The sequence below is a fragment of the Mesoplodon bidens genome (assembly GCF_964165515.1).
Source record: "Mesoplodon bidens genome assembly, chromosome: 10".
In the NCBI taxonomy this organism is placed as follows: domain Eukaryota; kingdom Metazoa; phylum Chordata; class Mammalia; order Artiodactyla; family Ziphiidae; genus Mesoplodon; species Mesoplodon bidens.
Window position 1 is genome coordinate 64,796,694 of NC_138172.1, and position 23,331 is coordinate 64,820,024.

The window sequence follows — 23,331 nt, forward strand, 5'->3', positions numbered from 1 at the left end:
TTTAGCCATTTGCTTCTGTGTTGTCTATATTCTCCAGTGTTATTTTTTTTTCTTTAGAATTTCTGTGGCAACAAGCTCAGAGAAACTCAAAAACATTCTCCTAGTCAAGACTGTTGACAAAAGCAATATTTTCTAAATTATTTAGCTGATCCACTCACAATTAATAAAAATTTATTAACTCTAATTCTTTTTTTTAAATAAAAATATTATATGCTTGAAGCAAATACTTACACTTCTTTTTTCCCCCTCAAAGAAACATCTCAAATTTCAAAACACTATAGTACAGAGCAAAGCTTCCAAGATTAGGGAGGAGGGGGCAGACAGTTTTTAATACCACCCATTAGGTGTGGGACTGTTGACACATGGTAGATATCTAGACTTCAGGGGTTTTTCCATCAGAATAATGGAAATAACAATTAATGCCATACTAACTCACAACATGACTGTGTGACTCTAATGAGATCATATGAGTGACAGAAATTTGTAAAGAAAAAGAAATCATAAAAGGAACTTGAAAGGAAAAAAAAAAACTTTCCTTTTTCCTGTTTTTGCACTTATAATACAGAGTATTGATACCAAATGATCTAGACTACCCAGGAAAATACTTATCTGATGAGATTTTACCAAAAATATATTTTATAATTACTATGATAGTTGTATTAAAATAAACATATGCAGGATTTCAATAATTATAAACCACAGCTCACAGCTCCAAAAATATTTTTTGGAATGTACACAACACAGATTGGCCAGTTTGAAATATTTCAACAGTTAAAAGAAAATAGCATGACTCAGACCTGAAGAGGCATACATGATAAATGCTGTAGCACTTGAGCATGTAGTGTCAAGGAAAATTATTCAAGGACAAACTGCCTTCAAGCTTGAAGAAGACGTTAGTTCTATGCAAAAGCTTTCAGGGCTGCATTTTCTGAACAACAGAGACCTCAAGGGCCCTTAGAAAGATCAGTCATGCACCACTAAAACAGGACACATCAGTTGGCTTTCAGAACTGGGAACAAAGTATCTGCAAGGTTAAGCTCCTCTTCTGTACAGTGTTCCAGTAAGCTCCACTTTGCTTTTACCTATACATAATCATGTGGTTTATTTTTTAAATCTATTGTTTTGTACTCTCTAGATTCAGTATTCCATCTTGGGCAACAATGAGCATTTTGCAATGTCATGAAATTTCAAAAGCAAAAGCCAAATATCTCCTAAACCAGGTTCCCTTACCTATTGCCAAGGAAGACCAGTGCTTACCCATCTTATAAAGCCCAACCTGTTTTCCTACTCAGAGAAAAGAGACCCCACCAGCCTCTGTTAATATTTTGATGAGTCAGCTCAGGAATTAGGAAAGCTTTGTGAAGGTTCAGCCTAGATCCGGGATCTTCCTTTCCTTTTGTTCCCTTTCTGATACCAGGGGATGCACTATCCACAGGTGTGAAGCCTCAGGACCCTAACTGATCCTACTCAGCCCCTTCTCTTCAGAAAGTGATCACATGTGCCTGGTGTAAGTCACACTTCCCTATTTCCCAACTCCTTCATCAGCCTTTTTTATTCCCCTTGAATTATCTAAAATTAATAATGATTCCTTTTGAAAGTCACACGGAACAAAGATGACCATGAACACTGTGATCTTAGTTGATCTACTCAAACTCTGTGACCCTCTGTTTCTTTATCTGTAAAAAATGGCCACTCATTAAATCTCAGAGATAATATTTCAGAGACTTTATATGCAATAATAACACACCCCCACCCCGTATGTAGAGGGCTACTTTGGCAACTTCACATTTTATGATATGTGAGCCTTACAATAACGCTTTCAGGTTGACAGCACAGTTGTCCCAACCTCCATTTTCTAGATGTGTATTTAAAACATCCTCATCTCTAAGTCCTTCCCAGTTTTGATATACTGCATTACTGTTTAATAGAAGAAGAGAAACTGAGGCACAAAATGGTGAACTAGTTTCATAAGGACCCCCAAAACACTTCTCTCTGAGCCTAATACTACATAATTTGGTTTTCAGAGTAAACATTGGAAATATTTTAAGAGTAAGGGGCAAGGTCATATTTCTTTTTTTCCTTCCAGTGTTGAATGGGTACAGTTGCAATGTTAACAAGCAAATAGCTAAGCCATGTTAAAAAGAAAAAATATGAAAAAACGATATATTCTTAAAAAGCCAAAGCTCAAACACAAAATGGCTTCTTTATTAAGCTTGTGCTATCATAGCAATTCAACATTTATTTTCACTTCAATTTATTACATTTCTCCCCTAAAATAGGAGTCAAATAATATTAATTGCTTATTTTATGCAAAACATACAATATTTACTTACATAATTTAACTATAATCTATCATGTGTTCCCCAAAATTTTGTTTTTATGTGCTATACACATGTACACACACATATAACCAAAAAGCAATATGTATATGTGTGAGTGTGCTATCAGAATTACCTGTCATATGACATCTATATGTATAGTATATGTTATAAACACACACGCATATTGTGTGTGTATATATACATATTTGTTTTTCAAAGGCATTCTTATTTACTGAAATTACTCAGAACTTAACCTTGAAGAGAGTTCATGATGGCAAATATTAGAAATCCATTCATAAAATATAATTCATTCATAAATTACAATGTTTAAGAGTGAAAATATTACAAATCCTTAAAAAAGCAAATCCATATAGCATCCCTTGCATGCAATTACTTCTACTCTATTCTATATTCACAGAATGTAAATACAGGGTTAATATCATGAAGTAGAAGACAGTGATTAAATTGAATAACTACATCCATCCAAGAGATGTTCTTTTTGTGTGTGATAGCCTGCTTGATAATAATCCCTTCACAAACCTACCTAGATCTCAAGTGAATTTTGGGATTAAAACTTAACTTAAAACTTGGCTAAGAAATTCCTTGAACTCTCTAGAGAAAAGGTCTAAAGTAAATGCAGAAAAATTATCATCAAAGTCAGTCAAAGCAACACTTCATATTTTTCTCAGAACACAAACATCAAATACATAGAATTATTTGATTGGCCAAAAAAGTTCACTTATTACATTTACAATTGGTCATTTATATTATGTCTTAATTTATGAAATCATTATATATATTTGCTTCTTTGAAATAGTTTCTTAAAATATTGTCAAGAACTGATATATATATATATATATATATATATATATATATATATATATGTATGTATATGTCAGTCTGATAATATATATATACACACTCACACACATTCAACATCTAAAATCTGTTGTATCTATGTTGAGTATACAAAATATTTCTTAATTTTCACACATTATTCTCAAGAAACAAGTACATATATCATTATTTTAAATATTAAAATAGTTGTAACAATAGTTCCATATCTAAACTGGGAAACTGTTCAACTTCACAATGTTACTGTACCTCTTGTTTCCATGGCAACTCCTTCACTCCCCTGAGCTAGTAACCATGGACTCACTGCCATAGAGAGGCTTGAACAGAGTGTAATTGAATGGTCTCGTTGTTCATTTAGAAGATTGAAGCCCAGTCTCCCAGATTCTTGACTTCTCCACTGTCAGCCCAGTAGTTAGCGTCAGAGCAGGAAGTAAAAGATGGGTCTCCTGACCCCGTTCCAGCATTCTTTCAACTATCCTATACTGCCGGCCACTATTCTAAATCAACTGACACTAAAATAACACTTCACACACACACATGCACACACATGCAAACACACCCCATATACACACTGAATGTATAAACACCAACATGCCTAAGCCATTTGCTTCAATCATGCTATATTAAGAGTCAAACTACACTTTTTATGATTCTCCAGCACTACAAATAAAAATATCATTGTCATTTTGGCATGATAATGACAAGATGGATGTAGGACACAGAATGGATGTAGGACACAGAATGGATGTAGGGCACAGAAATAATTGCTTAAAATGGGGGGGAAAATCAGTATTAAACTGATTTTGTCTTCTTAATGTCTCACAGTGCTTTACTAGATATTTTCATTCATTTTTACTGAAGGAGTTTACAATTATAAACAATAAAAATTAAAAGAAAATATTTAGTAATATCTAGGTAACATATCATGGTTCCAATTTGCTCATCACTGTAGCAATAACACAAAACACTGTTAGAAGAAGTAATTTTCCTACTTAATCAAATTTTTATCTATAAATAACAGATTCTAGAGCCTACAACTGTGTTGTCCTACACAGTAGCCACCAGCCCCCTTGCTGGGTCCTTGAAATGTGCCTAGCCTGAATTGAGGTATGCTGTAAATGTAAAATATATAGCAGATTTCAAAGACTTTACTTACCCCCCCAAAAAAGAATGTAAAATAATCTCAATTTTATACTGATTATATATTGAAATGATAATATGTATATAAATAAAATGTATTATTGAAATTAATGTGACCTGTTTCTTTTTACTTTTTTAACATGCCTCTTAGAAAATTTTAAATTACAAATGTGGCTTGTATTTGAGGTTCACACTATATTTCTATTGTTCATCCCTGGTCTAGATCATCCACATGATAATCTTCCTGTCTGAAATATCTCACTTCCTCAAGTCCAGAACCTACTCTACATGATCAAAGGTTACCTTGTCCTTGAACCCTTTTCTGATCTCTCCCATCCGGAAGTGAGTCCTTGTCTCTAACCTCCATTGGCATCTTCCTTCTGGCCTTGCCCATTCTATTCTAACACCACTGCTAGGATGCAAGTTACTGTCAAATAAGTTCTATATATGTTTTTATGTATGTCTGTGACTTGCAAAACAACCACATGGAGCTTTAGTAAAGAATCAGTGAACTTTTACTAGACAAGTAAGCAAATAAACTTATATACAGTCAATTTGTTCTCAGTTCACATTTGTTCATATAAAACTGTCTTAAAAGATCAGAATTTTCTAAAGTACCAGATATATGTCTAGTAAGAGGATACATACCAGCTGACTCTCAGATACTGTAGAAGATGGTGAGGCGAGGTTTGCCTGCAAAATTATAAACATAGTGTTTATTTAGTGAAATTCATAATTTAGTAAGATAATATATCTATATTTTTAAGTATTCTGAAGTTTTTTATTGTTAAAATAATACATGTCCCTTGTAGAATTTTGACAGGTATTAAGTAAAAGAAAAAATATCATGATGCCACCAAAAAAATTTTTTCTTTTACATTTTTGGTACATTGCCTTACAATATTTCTCCTACACATTTTTATTCAGCCCACACAATAGTAAATATGATGTTTTCTATGTTGCTTTTCCTTAGCATCTTAACACAAGTACTAGCGTAAGACATCAGAAATTCTTCAAGGTGTTGTAATATGCCATGCACTGTATACACTGTATTTTACTCAAACTTATCAACATTTTTAGCTACTTATATTTATGTACAGCAAAATGAAACAAATAACAGATTTTTTCATTAAATTACTCATATTAGAAAATAAAGTTTTCATAATTTCATGAAAAAAAATTAATTGCTGTAAATTAAAGAGGAGGCTAATATTGTTTCATCATCTTTGGTTCCTGAATTTCACTCCTTTCTTCTGGATTTAGTTTCCTTCTTGCTGAAGTAAATGCTCTGGTAGTTTTTTCAGAACTTCCTGTCTTGGGCTTTGTCTGAAAATGTTTTTATTTTGTTCTCATCCTGAATGACAGTTTACTTGGACATAGAATTCTAAGGTAATAGTTATTATTTCACAGCATTTTGAGGACTGCCCACTTGCTCTGACTTCTGTTACTGCTGTCAACGTAAACGTCATAACTTGGATCATCCATCTTCACATTTGCTTAGCGTTTAAGATTTTTCTCCATGACATTCTGTAATTCCACTATGATGTGTCTGAGCATGGACTTCTTTTTATGTATCCTTTTGGGGGGCTTGGTGTAGTCCTTCATTCTGAGAATACATATCTTTCTTCATTTCCGGAAAATCCTCCAGGAATTACTTCAAATATTGCCTCTCTCCCATTATATCTAATCTCTTCTTTGGAGCTTTGATTAAATATATGTTGGGTCTTCTGAATCCATCCTCCATTTCTATAAAATTCCCTGTCATATTTTTTATCTCTTTATGCTGCATTCTGGATAGTTTCCACATATAAGCCTGATGGTTAACACATTTTTCTTCAGCAGTATATTAATACATTTAACATGGCCATTGAATTTTATATTTTAATCACATTATTTTTAACTTCTAGAAATTCAGTTTGGTTCTTTATCAAATCTTCTTTATGGTATCCGTAATTCCTTTTAGCTATTTCAACACTTTATTATATTTATAAATTCATTCCAGATATTTCTATAATGTGTCTTGGCTAAATCCCCTGTTTCTTGTATCTGTTGGCTCTCTTTCATGCCTCTGCCCCATGATGTTCTTTACTAATTTGATGGCTTTTTAGTTTTGATTTTGAGCTCCTCTTCAGTCAGGGTAATTTCAGTGATGATTTCTGTAGGTATCTGAGAAACCCTGGGTTGGGAAACCATGCCTACAATACATTTCACGTCTGCCCTAATGGGGGGCCCAGGTATTTCACTGATTCTGGACCAGTTTCCGTTTTATTTCATCACCTTCATATTCCTGAACTTACAGGGTGGCAGGTCCCCACATCTTCAACTTTCACAGGTTTAGGACCCATTTTCTCATGGATGACTATATTACCACCCAAGAGTGTAGATTAAAGATGGTGGGAGGATTTATGTCTATCTCTATCACATGCTTCATGGCCATGTGGTCTTCTAGGCTCCTGGATGCACACAAAAGATTTATCCACAGCTCTGACTCATTATATAGTGAAAGCTAAACTCTAAGCTCCTGGCTCCTGTCACCTGGGTTCTAACATACCTGTGTTCCCCCAGAGCTTAAACTTCTTCTTAACTTTCCCACCTGGAGCTCCCTCTTCATTTCTGACACTCACAGTTCCTCTTTCTTTCTTGTAGATTGGGTTACATATATATTTTTTAATAGTTATGTTTTTTCAAGATTTTCTGCCCTTGAATGGGAGACCAGGCTTCCACATCAGGGAAGTGGTCAACAAACAGATGCGCCATCATAAATATACTTGGCTGACACATGATAAAGTTGTGTTCCTACACTATCTCTATTCTTTTTGAAATTGCAAATATTTTCGGGGTTATGACAGATGTGTCAATATTGCTTTTACTCTCTGAGAAGTGAATGATAACTGAAAGCTGAGTGGTTCCTATGGTATCACCAAGTACATAAGAGTGTGAATCACCAAACATAAAGACCAGGTGCCTGCTGTCCTTCTCATACTGTGTCCAGCATGGTTTGTTTTTGATTTTTTGACTCATGATGTTCTTCACCAGGATGGTCGCTGCTCACTGCCATCCCTGCTTGCTCTACAGCAGCAGTATGTCCTGGCTAATTGATCCCCACCTCTAATTGCTGTGGACCAGGTTACCATGCGCTGAGGTTCATGGTTATTCTGTACTGCAGAAAATTACCCTTCAGAATGCCTATCCCAGTGATTTTTCAATTCACCTAGGGTTTCATTTTTAACCTCATAATGTAATATGAGTAATAATGATTTCTTCTAATGTCTTAGGATCTTTTCCTTTTGATTAATTCTTCATTATTGCAGTAATGAGAGAATTCTCTATGAATTCCCTAAGTTAAATGACTTCTATGAAATATGCTGAACTGAATGTATCTTGACAGGAACAAAATATAGTTATATTTTTATCTCAATAATTATAGGAAAAAAGAAGTCATACACTAAAAATAAAGTATTTGCACAATTTAACTATATTACTAACACTTTTCAGTACTTTGTGTTAAATAATACCAAACTATCATAGGGGAAAAAAGAGAAAGTGCTCAGGCAAACACATTAATTAAATTAGGGAAAAACACAAATGTCTTAGTATCCAGTCTCCATAAGTCCCCAAAATTTCTTCACTGGGAATTATGACATAACAATAAGGTGATTTAGACATCCCCAGTACATTTTTATTTCATCTAATATAATGGACTTCATATCACTATTATGAGAAACTATTCCCAGAGAAAAAAACACAATTAAATTTGAACCTCAGGGTGGAGTTAATATTTATAAAGCTACTGCAGATCCTTTATCAAAGAAAAAGAATATTGGCTTATGTGTATCAGCACAAATATAACCAGATGCTTTCAACTAACCCAGTTGTGTCAAGCCCTTTGAGAAGCTTCCCTCTGTTTTCCCAATACACGTTAATGTTTATTAAATTCTGTAGCTATAGTTAAGTTATCAATATTGCAGCAATGATTTTTGAAAAGTAAAGAAAGATTGTCTGGTGAGCTGAAATTGGAACGGTGAGTAGCAAGAGAAGGTTACTATATTTTAAAAACTGCCAATTGGTCAACTAAGCTAAAGAAGAGAAGCAACATGAGGTACCTAAAAATAAACTTGAAATTAGACTTGAACAGCACTGAAGTTTTTAGTCATTTGTTCTATCCACATTAATACTAACCATGAAGAATGTTAGAGATGAGTATAAGAATGAATTTTGTGTGAAACAAGATCCCATAACCTATATTCTACAGCCTTTGACATCATTTTAATTACAAAAGAAAAAAAGTGAGAGGAAGATAGAGTAGGAGGATTTTAACCAGAATATCACCATTAAAAAAACAAATAAAACTTTAAAACAAACAGAGCAGTCAAAAAATTGGGAAAGTCAAAATTTCGTATTTCAAAGTAAACCTATTAAAGTGGTAGGTTATATGCAAACTGAAAGAGTTAAGACTAAGGAAAGAAATGAAGATTTGAGATCCACTGAAAAATAAATTGCTACACAAAGCCACCACTTAGGCCAAGCCCACTTTGGAGAAACAATTTTCCTCTTCCAAAGACTTCATGCCAGAGGCACATAAAGTATATCCAAGCTCCTCAGTTATTGTCTAGAGTTGCTTTTCCTTGCAATCTGCAGCTTTTCCCCATTCTCGACTCATGGGTGTCAGGCATCACACTAGCAGACACCCTTTTGGGAGACTGGGACAAAATCAAACTGTATCAGGTAAAAAGTATTGAACAGTTACTTTTGCCTTCTACCCTATGCACTTCTACTTTTGGCAGTATTTTTTTCCCTTTCAGCAGTCATGTCCCTCCTCCCTGAATATAACATCCAATTCAATAGGGTTAAAATGTTTCGCTTTGACCTTTTTCCTGTTGACTTTAATTGTCCTGAGTTTTCTTTTCTTAAGGCTCAAAGAACTCTAATTAGTGATAATGTGTTAATTGAATTATTTTAGTTCTCCCAGATAAGATTGATCTACAGACAAGCAAAAAGGCAAAACTTAAATATCAACAGAGCCCCTAATAATCCCTGAGTTGCTGAGCTTGGCATTGAGGAAATATAAAATTATAAGATGATAAGACACTGTCTTGCCCTTTAGCTAGAGAGCATTCCTGTTATTTGTACATAAGGCACTATTCAAAATATTGAATCCAAAAGAAGATGGGGTACATATATACAATGGCCTATTACTCAGCCATAGAAAAAATGAAATAATGCCATTTGCATTATTAACATGTATGGACCTAGAGATTATCATACCAAACAAAGTAAGTCAGAAAGAGAAAGACAAATACCATATGATATCACTTATAAGTGGAATCTAAAATACAACACAAATGAACAAATCTATGAAACAGAAACAGACACACAGACATAGAGAACAGACTTGCAGTTGCCAAGGGGGAGGAGAGGAGGGGAAGGAGAGGATTGGAAGTTGGGGATTAGCAGATGCAAACTACTCTATATAGAATGGATAAACAGCAAGGTCCTACTACATAGCACAGGGAATTATTCAATATCCTGTAATAAACCAACATGGAAAATAATATGAAAAAGAATCTATATATGTATAACTGACTCACTTTTCTGTACAGCAGAAATGAACACAACACTGTAAATCAATTACACTTCAATAAAATTTAAAAAACTTGAATCCAATGGTAAGCATGGTAGGCACTAAGGACAGAGAGATATATGTGTGAGGCATCATATTTTTCTTGCTTCATACTGTTTATTCTAATTGTAGACCTTACCCTATATGAATATCTCACTAAGAGCTATATTATGAGTTAGTGATATGTCCCCAAAAGGTCTAAATATAAAAAGTAGAGTTGAAAGTATTTTAAAAGTTTGACTCAGTAATTTAGGGAATGATGATTCCACGTTGTTATGAACATAATTGGTAGGCAGAATAAAAGTGCATAGTGACGAGCGACAGTCACAGTTTACATGCGCAAATGAGGAATAAAAAATCAGATCAAGGGAAGTGTGGCTGAAATACGGTGCCTTCATTTTTGGTGACATCTAAAATGATGATGAGAAGGACCAAGGCATAAAGGATGTCTCATTAAATCATTTCTCTTCTTCCTCATTTAGCTCAGCCTATATAATTACCTTCCTTTCCCTCCACATCCCGTCTCACACATGCATACCTTGGAAACATTTCTGAACGGTGGAAAAAAAAAAAAAAAAAAGGAAAGAAAGACAGAATGAAGAATGATCAGTAGAGTGGAATTTCTTGCTTAAATTATTCACAACTCATCAAATCTCTGGTCACAACCTACAGAAGCAGATTTGGATCCATGTCTGGATTTAAGTAGATTGGATTTGTCACCTCTTACTCTTAAGATCTATGGCTGCATTAGGGCACATCGCCTCTGAAACACTCCAGCATAGCAACGTTTCCAAGCATAGCAACAAGGGGACTGTGTGAGGTGGCTTAATTGGAGAAGATGACCTTTATTTGAACATCTGTATATATAGAGGGAAATATTCTTAATAAAGTTTGACACATTTTTAATATTCCGTGATATTTTAAAGCAATATACTTCCACTGTAATGATATTTTTCTGCCCCTCAAGCTCATTAAAATGAAATTTTATCTCTATGCTATATCATATTCAATAAAACTGTCTTCGTTATTTCTCTGGCACTTAAAGTAACTTCTTAAATGTAGAGAGTTTATTAAATAAGTTGTTATCAATAGAATGTGACTCTAAATGACAGTTTTTTAAATAAATTAGTAATAGGTCCAAATACTTGCCCTATTTTCTGAGGTTGCTCTTTATGAAGAAAGCAAACTGTGGTTTTGAATTACATGAGTGAAATGAATTTATACTGGTAGTACTTAATGAAAAATAATAAACATTTACAAAGGCAAGTGTAATGCAAAGAAAAAATAATAATAATAACACTCCCCCCAAAGATGATAGAGTGAAAACAGAATGAAATAGAGATTTAATTAGAAAATTCATTCCATTACATAGAGGGAAGGAAACTCTTTAAAAATGAGTACCATGAGAAACAATCACTTGTAGATTAACTGATAAATTATGAGTTAATTTACATGTAAGCAAATAATTTAAAACATTAGAAATATACTAAACATTATCATCTTAGAAGTTGTCACCAAATATGAAATTATTCATTCAAAGTTTAGGCTGGAGTTTACTGGGGGTGAAGAATTAATTTAAACCCAGAATATGAATACTAATGGATAAAATATTTAAGGAAGACAAGTTATTTCCAGCCCCTGTTGGTACACGCAAATAATAACAACAGGGGCTTTGACATGAGGAAGACCTGGGTTGGACTTTGCTTTCTCTGTGACTTTGTTTCCTTCTCCTTAAAATGGAGATTTGAAATAATCATACCCACTTCATACGACTGGTATAAGGTTAAATGAGATAGTTAAAACTGATTTGCAAGGTAAGAACTCAAAACACTAGTTATTATGATTGTTGAATTTGACATCTGTTAAAAACAATCAAGTGAATTACGAATGATAAGTTAATCAATCCCACAGGTGACCTGTGGAGATCAGGACCACTCAACGTGTTTGTTAACCTTGTTTAAATTCTACAACAATTAAGAGAACCTCAATTAAATTACTTTGAACTGCAATTCAAGTACACGATGAACTGAAGAAAAACCTGGACTTTAATTAGTCTAAGTTGAAGGTCCTTTACTGTATCTGGCTCAACCTAAAAAACAGACTATGTGAAATGTAACAATATGTGTAATCAAGATTAAGAAAAAGAAATGAATTGTTTTACATGGATTTTCTTTTTTTTTTTTTTTTTGATGAAGGAAAGTCAGCTTTTTATCAAAGTCCCCTAAAGAGGAATGAGTCATATCATTTCTCATTATTTAATTAAACCACTGTCATCATCCCAGGAAAATTGGAAAGCCAATGGACATACTGACACATTGAAAACTAGCAACTTCGTACATTTGTTTTAACAAAAGCCAGTGCTCTGGGTAGTTCTCCTCCAATTTCTGCAAGATTGTTCTTTCCTATTTTGTTTACTGTCTCCCACATGGTGTGCTTCAGAAATGGGGACCTTGCTGTTCTATTCATCCCTCACACCCCAGTGACTCCACGTGAGTACTGGGGCATGGCAGACACTCAAATATTTGTCAAAACAGTGAAAAATTGAACAATAGAGCTAGGAACTGACTACACTTTATACTCATCAAAATTCACAGACTATATACTATATTTTTAAAGAGCCCCCAGAAAGAGGGATTTTTTTTTTTTTGAGGTACGTGGGCCTCTCACTGTTGTGGCCTCTGCCATTGCGGAGCACAGGCTCCAGACACGCAGGCTCAGTGGCCATGGCTCACGGGCCTAGCCACTCCACGGCACGTGGGATCTTCCCAGACCGGGGCATGAACCCGTGTCCCCTGCATCGGCAGGCAGACTCTCAACCACTGCGCCATCAGGGAAGCCCAGGAATAGGGATTTTGAGTGGACTGTGCTAAGCAGCTGAGGCCCTCCTCAAGTGTAACAAAACTTTTTTTCTTGGTTCTAATTTGTCTTCCCTTTTTTTTCTCTGTGGTGCAGACATTGGTAAACTGCATGATCCCTGCTTTAGAATAAAATCTAAGAAGCTCTACAAAGGCAATGATACACCGAGTCTCAGCAGCTGTATACTGTGAAGATGCCTACTTTCTTCAAAGTTTTGAAGAGAGATGGTAGAATATTGAAATGTTACAAGTTTGTAGGATTCTCAGATTTGCTTTTGAGTTTCCATGGGAGAGGAAGGGAGAAAAATGTAGAGATTAATTAATTAATTAAGGGAAACTATTCAAGTTGCACTTAATATGAGGCATTTGTAGCTCTGCTAATATGAATATTAGAATTTCTAGAAAAATATATTACATAGTTGGGGTGAGAGATAAATTAGGAGGTTGGGATTAACATATATTTACACACTACTATATATAAAATAGATAATCAACAAGGACCTACTGCATAGCACAGGGAACTCTACTCAATACTCTGTAATAACCTACATGGGAAAAGAACCTGGAAAAGACTAGATATATGTATAACTAAATCACTTTGCTGTACACCGAAAACTAACACAACATCATAAATCAGCTACACTCCAGTATAAAATAAAAAATATTTTAATAAAAAATAATTTAAAAAATTAAAAAATAACAAAGTTTTTAAGAAAGAAAATATTACAGTATCATTCTTTTTTAGAAATCAGGGCATAGTTTATTCAAGGTCAATTGTTGATGTATGATTAATGCTTATAGCTAAGGAACACTTCTGTTCTAAAATTTCATTTTTCTCCTAAAAAAAACTGTATCAGACATCACTTAGTAAATGTAATAACTGAAGCCAAATATTTACAAGTGTGACTTCTCTCTGATGGCACCAAAAATTGGTTTTCCCATTCCACCATAAAATCATCCTATCTAGTCTTTCAAAAGACATGGACATATTTGAAGTGTCACAAACTACAACTTAAATGTCATTTTGTAAGAGAAATTAAAAAATAAATCTTTTTCAAGAAGCCAATTTTAATCAAAGTCAAGAATCTTATCTGAATTAGAGTTTATATTTGTTCAAGGCTATATTAAATCTATTTGATGATTCAGTGTTAACTTTGAATGACTCAAATGCTCTCACAAAGTTTGGGGCAAATGTTAACCTCCTTTAATCAAGTCGAATAACTGACAGAAGAACAATTTGACATAACCTCTAACTATGGAGATTGAAGCAGCCCCTCCAGAATTGTTTCCATTGCTATCAAATTATCCATCTCCAGGAGGTGTGGGAGGAGGCATCAGCCCTCTGTACCTCATTGTAAATGAGCCTAAATCAGACGCATTTAGGTGCAAATTAGGAGTAGATGAGAAAGGAAGGTGAGAGTAAAGAATATTCTAGCTACTTTTTCTTGGGTCTGGCTCTTGTAGAATGTCTCAGTCACAAAAAAATAGAAGCACTTTTAGGGACTTTCTTTTCTTATATCCAACTGAAGAATCAAGGAACTCAGCTAACTCATGGTGCGTCTAGCCTTTCCAAGATAAGGAGGGGGAAGAGAAGGGGAGAGACATGGATGAAGGGGAAAACAAAGGAAAAAGAGAGGGAAAAAAGGGAAGAACCATTATTTATTGAATCATTTCTATGTGTCAGACTACAGTAAGGGCTTTTCATATGTTATCAGTTATAAATCTTACATCAACTAAATATTAGTATCCCAATTTTATAGATGAAAAAAATTAAGGCACAGAGATGTTAAGTGACTTTCCAGGATTCATTAGCAGGCAGCAACACTGTGATTAAAACTTGGGTATAGCCCACTAAATGCCTCCACTCTTTTAAGTATTACTCCAAATGACTTCCAGTAATAACAGAAAATAACAGTGAAAGCTTCTAGAAAATGTTCTAAGCAGTGTTCCTATCCATACCTTCTAAACATTATTTTCTGAATGTGATGAAGCTCAGTAACTTCACCCAATTTATTATCTGCCTTAGGGAGGTTATAAAGAAAGCAGAAATGTATAAATTGCAAAGAGGATATGTCACAAAATTTATATTTACTAATTATTGACTCTGAATGATGATGATGATGAAAACTACATAGTAGAAAATATGAAGTATAAACTAAAGGGAATAGTTTACTGGTTTGTTTTAAACTAAAAACTAAACACTTGCTTAGGAGACAATCTTGCTTATACTAGAATATGTTGGGTCAGAAGCAGAAGTTGGTCACATGATGGATTATTAGGTAAATAAAGAATAAGAATGGGATGAGGCTATGTGTGTGTGTGTGCATCTAGGACGTTCAGAGCCAGATCTCCACAATTAATTGAATCAAGTGTGTGAGTCTATACCTACGTACCCATTATTAATATATTTTTGCTTATAGGTGGAAATTGATTTATTTGAAAACAATTTAAATGAAAGAAAGCAACAAACTAGTCCAAATCAAATAAATTGGCAATCCCATTAGAAACAGACAAATCTTAATGTTTCAACTATGTGAGTTGACTCTTTCATAATAAGCATGATAAACCATTACAGAAATGAAAATCTCATTTGAGCCTTGATAATTAGAAAGACAGAAAGCAGATGTTAGAATTCTGTTTGATTCAGCCAAACTAATCAAATGAGATCTCACTTAAGAAGGAATTTATTCAATAAACTTACCTGACATAACCTGATTTTCCACCTCTGGGCCAATCAGACCATTCTACCCCTTCCACTTATGAAAAATTCAACTAATTCAATTTAAATGACTATATAATTAAGCTCCCTCCAAAGCATGCACATGCACACATTAAAAAAGCAGTATGTATAATTATGAAGGGACTTACATATTTGGTTTCTCGACCAGCTGCTCTGGGAAGAGTTGCAGGCGTCTGTATGAAAATAAAAACAATTACACTACTGAAGTAATCAAGAAAATGTTAAAAGATTCAACTTCTGGGATAAATATGTTCACCTTTTTTTTTCCTATTAAGACTTTCTAACCATTGCTCCCTCTTTTCTTTACAAAATCCCCTGTCCCTTTGAAAATTATTTCATTAAACACTATCACTTTACTGTTTTTTTCATTGCTGTTATTGATCAGCTTTCTAGGAAATTTTATCTTACTTATTGATGATGTTCGCTCATGGATCATAATAGTTCCTTATGTAATTTCGGCAATTTCAAAATTCACAAAGTAGTCTCTATCCCCTCAATTCTTTGAGCCACTCTACTCCAAAGATACTCTTTTCCACTCCATTTCAATCATCTGCTGCCAGGATCATTCCTAGATGTTACCTTCACAAATAAAATGGAAAACTTTTTTTTTTTTTTTGCTGTACGCGGGCCTCTCACTGCTGTGGCCTCTCCCGTTGCGGAGCACAGGCTCCGGACACACAGGCTCCGCGGCCATGGCTCGCGGGCCCAGCCGCTCCGCGGCATGTGGGATCTTCCGGGATAGGGGCACGAACCCGTGTCCCCTGCATCGGCAGGCGGACTCTCAACCACTGCGCCACCAGGGAAGCCCAAAATGGAAAACTTTTGAAATTTCATTTTCACATCCTCCTCTTAGAACGCTACTTCCCATCTACCATCTTCATTTCTCAAACATCCCAAAACAACATTTCTTCAGCCTCACTGAGACTTCAAAATCAATGAGCCTTCCCAGCTCCATTATGGCTTTACTGCCTCTCTCATTACATGTTTCATATTCTCAGCCATTTTAATAGTACCTTAATTTATCTTGCTTCCTTCTCTCCTTCTGACAAACTCACAAAAACTAACAACAACAACAAAAACCTCGATGGACCGTATCATATACTTTCTCTAAATTTGTACTGGAGATGCAAAGCATGGCTGAGGAAACTCTCTCAACCAAGCTAAATGATTTCATTAAAAATTATGAAATAATATTGTACATCAACTATATTTCAATAAAAAATAAGAAATTAGCTATGGATACATGCAAGTGCACTTGGGTTGCAGGGAGGAATAAACTACAAAGTAGAACAAGGAAACTTTTACTTTTGATGGAAGCTGTATATCTTGGATGTGGTGGAGGTTACACAACTCTATGCTTTGTCAAAACTCATAGAACTGTATACTAAAAGGGAAAATTTTACAGTAGGTAAATTATACCTCAATAAACCTGACTTTTAAAACAGCACTATATAAGCTATAATAAAGAACTGAACATAGGGACTGAAGAATATAGTAGATACTGAACATATTCTTGAACTGGAATATCAGATTGATGAATCCTCTTAGAGGCATTAGGGAGCAATAAATTAATAAAGTATTTAAAGATTAAGAGATATAGAATACAAAAGCAAAAGTGACAAAATCAGTCTAGTAAGAGTCCTAGGAGGAAAGAAATGTTTGAAAAAAGATAATGACTAAAATTATCTTAAATGTAAGGGGAAAAAAAGAGTGAAAACTTCAGATGAAAGGTCAAAGAGATACATAAGAGAAAAAAAAGCACATTTAGAAACATAATAGGAAAAATCAGTAACATCATAGATAAAGATAAAATTCTAAAAGATCACAGTGCCACTCTGTAAATGATCACTCTGTAGCAGAGGAGTAAATATCATGCTGACAAAATACTTCACAAGTTATGTTGTTGAAAAAAAAAGAACCTTGGCTAAAAACTGTTGAAAAAAGGGGACCTATAATTTTACATCCAGCAAACTATAATTTAAAAGAAGGGAGGGCAGAGTCAAGATGACAGTGTGGGAAGATGTGGAGTTCATGTCTCCCCACAACTAAGGCATGTGCCGGACACTGGTGGGGGACCTCGATGCCCAAGGAAATGAGAGGAACCCCCAAGCAAACTGGTAGGATGTGGGGTGACTGAGGGGGGAGGAGAAGTGGAGGCCGGACAGGATGGGTGCCCCTGAGGGGTGGCTGAGAGGGGGGAGGGGTTCCCAAGTGGAGGGACCTTAAAGGGCTCAGACTGGGGGGAGTGCACCCAGAGTTTCCCCTGCCCAATAGGCTGGGGAATTCTGCCCGGCTCTTGGGCCACGTCCTATGCATTCAGAGTCACCCTCTGGGCTGCATTGGCCCCGGGGGCATAGGATGGAGGTTGGGGGGAGAACAAGAGAGGCAGGAGGGAGGGGCCCTCTAGGACCAGAGAAGGAGAGGCACGGAGGGCATTTGCCTTCCCTACTTGAGCCTGTGAAGCCTGCTGGGCTCCCAGGTGGGGTCCCCTGCTCTCTGAGACCAGAGGTGGGAGGTGCACCTGGGCCCCTACTGTTCCATTAAGCCTAAGCCCCACCCCCCACACCTCCCATGGCCTTTTCCAGCCCTGTGAGTCTTAATCATAAGTCCCACCCACTGCTCAAACCCCACCCTTGCTTAGGATTTTCCCTCCACAGCCAAGGCCTTTTCCACCTTTTTGGGTTTTTTCTCCTCCTCTTTCTTACAATTGTGGTTCTGTTTTACCTTCTGGTTGTTGTTTCATCTATATTTTTATTTTTATATTCTTTCTAACATATCTGTTAGTTTCCAAGTCTAATTTTATTTTTTACTTTGTTATTATTCTTTTTTTTCTTTTTTTCTTTTTTTCTTTTTTTTTTTTTTTTGCTGCTGCTGCCCTGCACAGCTTGTGGGATATAGGTTCACAAGCTGGGGGTCAGGCTGAAGGTCCTGTGATGGGAGCTCTGAGTCCAAACCACTGGACTAATAGAGAACCTCAGACCCCAAGGAATATTCCTCAAAGTGATGTCTCCCTGAGGTCATCATCTTGGCACTAAGACTCAGCTATACGCAACAGCCTATAAACTCCAGTGTTGGAAGCCTCAGTCCAAACAACCAGTAAGACAGGAACACAATCCCACTCATCAAAAAAATAAAAAATAAAAAATGAGAAGGCAAAAAATACGTCACAGATGAAGGAGCAAGGTAAAGACCTACAAGACCAAATAAATGATGAGGAAATTGGCAATCTACCTGAAAAAGAATTCAGAGTAATGATAGTACAGATGATCCAGAATCTCGGAAATAGGATGGAAGCATGGATTGAGAAAATACAAGAAATGTTTAACAAAGGTCTAGAAGAACTAAAGAACAAACAAACAGAGATGAACAATACAATAACTGAAATGAAAAATATACTAGAAGGAATCAATAACAGAATAACAGAGGCAGAAGAATGAGTAAGTGAGCTGGAAGACAAAATGGTGGAAATAACTGCCAAGGAGCAGAATAAAGAAAAAAGAATGAAAAGAATTGAAGATAAGCTCAGAGACCTCTGGGACAACACTAACACAGCAACATTCAAATTATAGGGGTCACAAAAGAAGAAGAGAAAAAGAAGGGGTCTGAGAAATTATTTGAAAAGATTATAGTGGAAAACGTTCCACTATAATCTCTTCCCATGGAAAAGGAAAGTCAACCAAGCCCAGGAAGCACAAAGAGTTCACTACAAGATAAACCCTATGAGAAACACACCAAGACACACATTAATCAAAAAAACAAAAATTAAATTCAAAGTAAAAATATTAAAAGCAGCAAGGGAAAAACAAAAAATAACATACAAAGGAATCCCCATAAGGTTATCAGCTGATTTTGTAGCAGAAACTCTGCAGACCAAAAGGGAGTGGCAGGATATACTTAAAGTGATGAAAGAGAAAAATCTACAACCATGATTACTCCACCCAGCAAGGGTCTCATTCAGATTCGACAGAGAAATCAAAAGCTTTTCAGATAAGCAAAAGCTAAGAGAATTCAGCACCACCAAACCAGCTTTACAACAAATGCTAAAGGAACTTCTCTGGGTGGGAAACACAAGAGAAGAAAAAGACCCACAAAAACAAATGCAAAACGATTAAGAAAATGGTAATAGGAACATACATATAGACAATAACCTTGAATGTACATGGTGTAAATGACCCAACCAAAAGACACAGACTGGCTGAATGGATACAAAAACAAGACCCGAATATATGTTGTCTACAAGACACCCACCTCAGACCTAGGGACACATACAGACTAAAGGTGAGGGGATGTAGAAATATACTCCATGAAAATGGAAATCAAAAGAAAGCTGGAGTAGCAATACTCGTATCAGATAAAATAGACTTTAAAATAAAGACTGTTACAAGAGATAGGGAAGGGCACTACATAATGTTCAAGGGATCAATTCAGGAAGAAGAGATAACAATTATAAATGTTTATGCACCCAACATGCACCTCAATACATAAGGCAAATGCTAACAACCATGAACTGGGAAATCGACACTAACACAATAATAGTAGGGGACTTTAACACCTCATTTACACCAATGGACAGATCATCCAAACAGAACATAAATAAGGAAAAAGCTTTAAATAACACAATAGACCAGATAGATTTAACTGATATTTATATAACATTCCACCTGAAAGTGGCAGAATAAACTTTCTTCTCAAGTGCACAAAGAACATTCTTCAGGATAGAGCACATCTGGGGTCAAAAATCAAGGCTCAGAAAATTTAATAAAACTGAAATCATATCAAACATCTTTTCTGATGACAACACTATGAAACTGGAAAACAATTACAGGAAAAAAAAACTGTAAAAAGCACAAATACATGGAGGCTAAACAGTGCACTACTAAATAAGCAAGAGATCACTGAAGAAATTAAAGAAGAAATAAAAAAAATACATAGAAACAAATGACAATGAAAATACGTTGATGCAAAACCTATGGGACTCAGCAAAAGCAGTTCTAAGAGGGAAGTTTATAGCAATTCAATCTCACCTCAATAAACAAGAAAAATCTCAGATAAACAATCTAACACTACTCCTAAAGCAACTAGAGAAAGAAGAACAAAGAAAACCCAAACTCAGTAGAAGGAAAGAAATCAGAAAGAACAGAGCAGAAATAAATGAAATAGAAATGAAGAAAACAATAACAAAGATCAATAGAACTAAAAGATGGTTCTTTGAGAAGATAAACAAATTGATAAACCCTTAGCCAAACTCATCAAGAAAAAAAGGGAGTGGATGCAAATCAATAAAATTAGAAATAAAAAGGAGGAATCACAACTGACACCGCAGAAATACAAAGAACTATAAGAGACTACTACAAACAACTATATGCCAATAAAATGGACAACTATGAAGAAATGGAGAATTTTTTCGGAAGAGTAAAATTTTCCAAGACTGAACCAGGAAGTGTTAGAAAATATAAACTGACCTATCACAAGGAATGAAATTGAAACTGTAATTAAAAATCTTCTGACCAACAAAAGCCCAGGCCTAGATGGCTTCACAGGAGAATTCTATCATTTAGAGAAAAGTTAACACCCATCCTTCTCAAACTCTTCCAAAAAAGTGCAGAGGGAGGAACACTCCCACATTCATTTTATGAAGTCACCATCACCCTGGTACCAAAACCAGAAAAGATATCACACACAAAAAATTATAGACCAATATCACTGATGAACATAGATGCAAAAATCCTCAACAAGATACTAGCAAACAGAATCCAACAACATATTAAAAGGATCATACACCATGATCAAGTGGGATTTATCCCAGGGATGCAAGGATTCTTCAATATATGCAAATCAATCAATGTGATACACCATATTAACAAATTAAGGAATAAAACTATAAGATCACCTCAATAGATGCAGAAAAAGCTTTTGACAAATTTCAACACTGATTTATGACAAAATCTCTCCAGAAAATGGGGATAGAGGGAACCTACCTCAACATAATAAAGGCCATTTATGACAAACCCACATTAAACCACATACTCAATGGAGAAAAATTGAAAACATTTCCTCTAAGATCAGGAACAAGACAAGGATGTCCACTTTTGCCACTCCTATTCAACATAGTTTTGGAAGTCCTAGCCACAACAATCAGAGAAGAAAAACAAATAAAAGGAATATAAATTGGAAAAGAAGAAATAAAACTCTCACTGTCTGCAGAAGACATGATATTACACATAGAAAATCCTAAACATGCCACCAGAAAACTACTAGAACTAATCAATGAATTTGGTAAGGTGCACAATACAGAATTAATGCACAGAAATCTCTGACCTTCCTATATACTAACAATGAAAAATCAGAAAGAGAAATTAAGGAAACAATCCCATTTACCATTGAAACAAAAAGAATAAAATACCTAGGAATAAACCTGCCTAAGAAGGTGAAAGACTTGTACTCAGAAAACTATAAAACACTGATGAAAGAAATCAAAGATGACATAAACATTTGGAGAAATATACCATGTTCTTGGATAGGAAGAATCAGTATTGTGAAAATGACTCTACTACCCAAAGCAATCTACAGATTCAGTGCAATCCTTATCAAACTACCAATGGCATTCTTCACAGAATTAGAACACAAAATGTTGCAATTCATATGGAAACACAAAAGACCACAAATAGCAAAAACAATCTTGAGAAAGAAAAATGGAGCTGAAGGAATCTTGCTCCCCAACTTCAAACTATATTACAAAGCTACAGTAATCAAGACAGTATGGTACTGGCACAAAAACAGAAATATAGATCAATGGTAAAGGATAGAAAGCCCAGAGATAAACCCACATGCATACAGTCATTTAATTTATGACAAAGGGGCAAGAACATACAATGGAGAAAAGACAGCCTCTTCAATAAGTGGTGCTAGGAAAACTGGACAGCTACATGTAAAAGAATGAAATTAGAACACTACCTAACACCATACACAAAAATAAACTCCAAATAGGTTAAAGACCTAAATGTAAGACTGGACACTATAAAACTTTTATAGGAAAAGATAGGAAAAACACTCTTTGACATAAACCACAGCAAGATCTTTTTGGACCCAACTCTTAGATTAATAAAAACAAAATAGAAAACAAAACAGTATATAAAAACAAAAATAAACACATGGGACCTAATTAAGCTTAAAACTTTTGCATAGCAAAGGAAACCATGAACCAGATGAAAAGACAACCCTAAGAATGGGAGAAAATATTTGCAAATGAATCAATGGACAAAGGATTAATCTCCAAAATATGCGAACAGCTCATGGAGTTCTATATCAGAAAAACAAACAATCCAATTAAAAAATGGGCAGAAGACCTCAATAGACATTTCACCAAAGAAGACATACAGCTGGCCAGGAAGCACATGGAAAGATGCTCAACATCACTAATTATTAGAGAAAGGCAAATCAAAACTACAATGAGCAATCACCTCACACCCATCAGATGGCCATTATCAAAAAATCTAGAAACAGTAAATGCTAGAAAGTGTGTGGTGAAAAGGGAACCCTCTTGCACTGTTGGTGGGAATGTAAATTGACACAACCACTATGGAGAACAGTACAGAGGTTCCTTAAAAAACTAAAAATAGAACTACCATATGACCCAACATTCCCACTACTGGGCATATACTCTGAGAAAACCATAATTCTAAAAGAGACATGTGGGCTTCCCTGGTGGCACAGTGGCTAAGAATCCACCTACCAATGCAGGGGACACAACTTCAAGCCCTGGTCTGGGAAGAGCCCTCATGCTGCAGAGCAACTAAACCC

General features: G+C 35.3%; 1 protein-coding gene across 1 annotated transcript in view; it reads right to left on the minus strand.

Annotated features, from left to right (window-relative positions):
- MLIP (muscular LMNA interacting protein) overlaps positions 1–23,331 on the minus strand; it is a gene marked incomplete at both ends in the record, with an annotated part of 286,062 nt that overhangs the window by 98,153 nt on the left and 164,578 nt on the right. The window contains 2 exons of the mRNA XM_081247370.1: positions 4,965–5,009; positions 15,660–15,704. Coding sequence (XP_081103496.1) covers positions 4,965–5,009; positions 15,660–15,704 — 90 coding nt within the window. The remainder of the gene's footprint in view (positions 1–4,964; positions 5,010–15,659; positions 15,705–23,331) is intronic.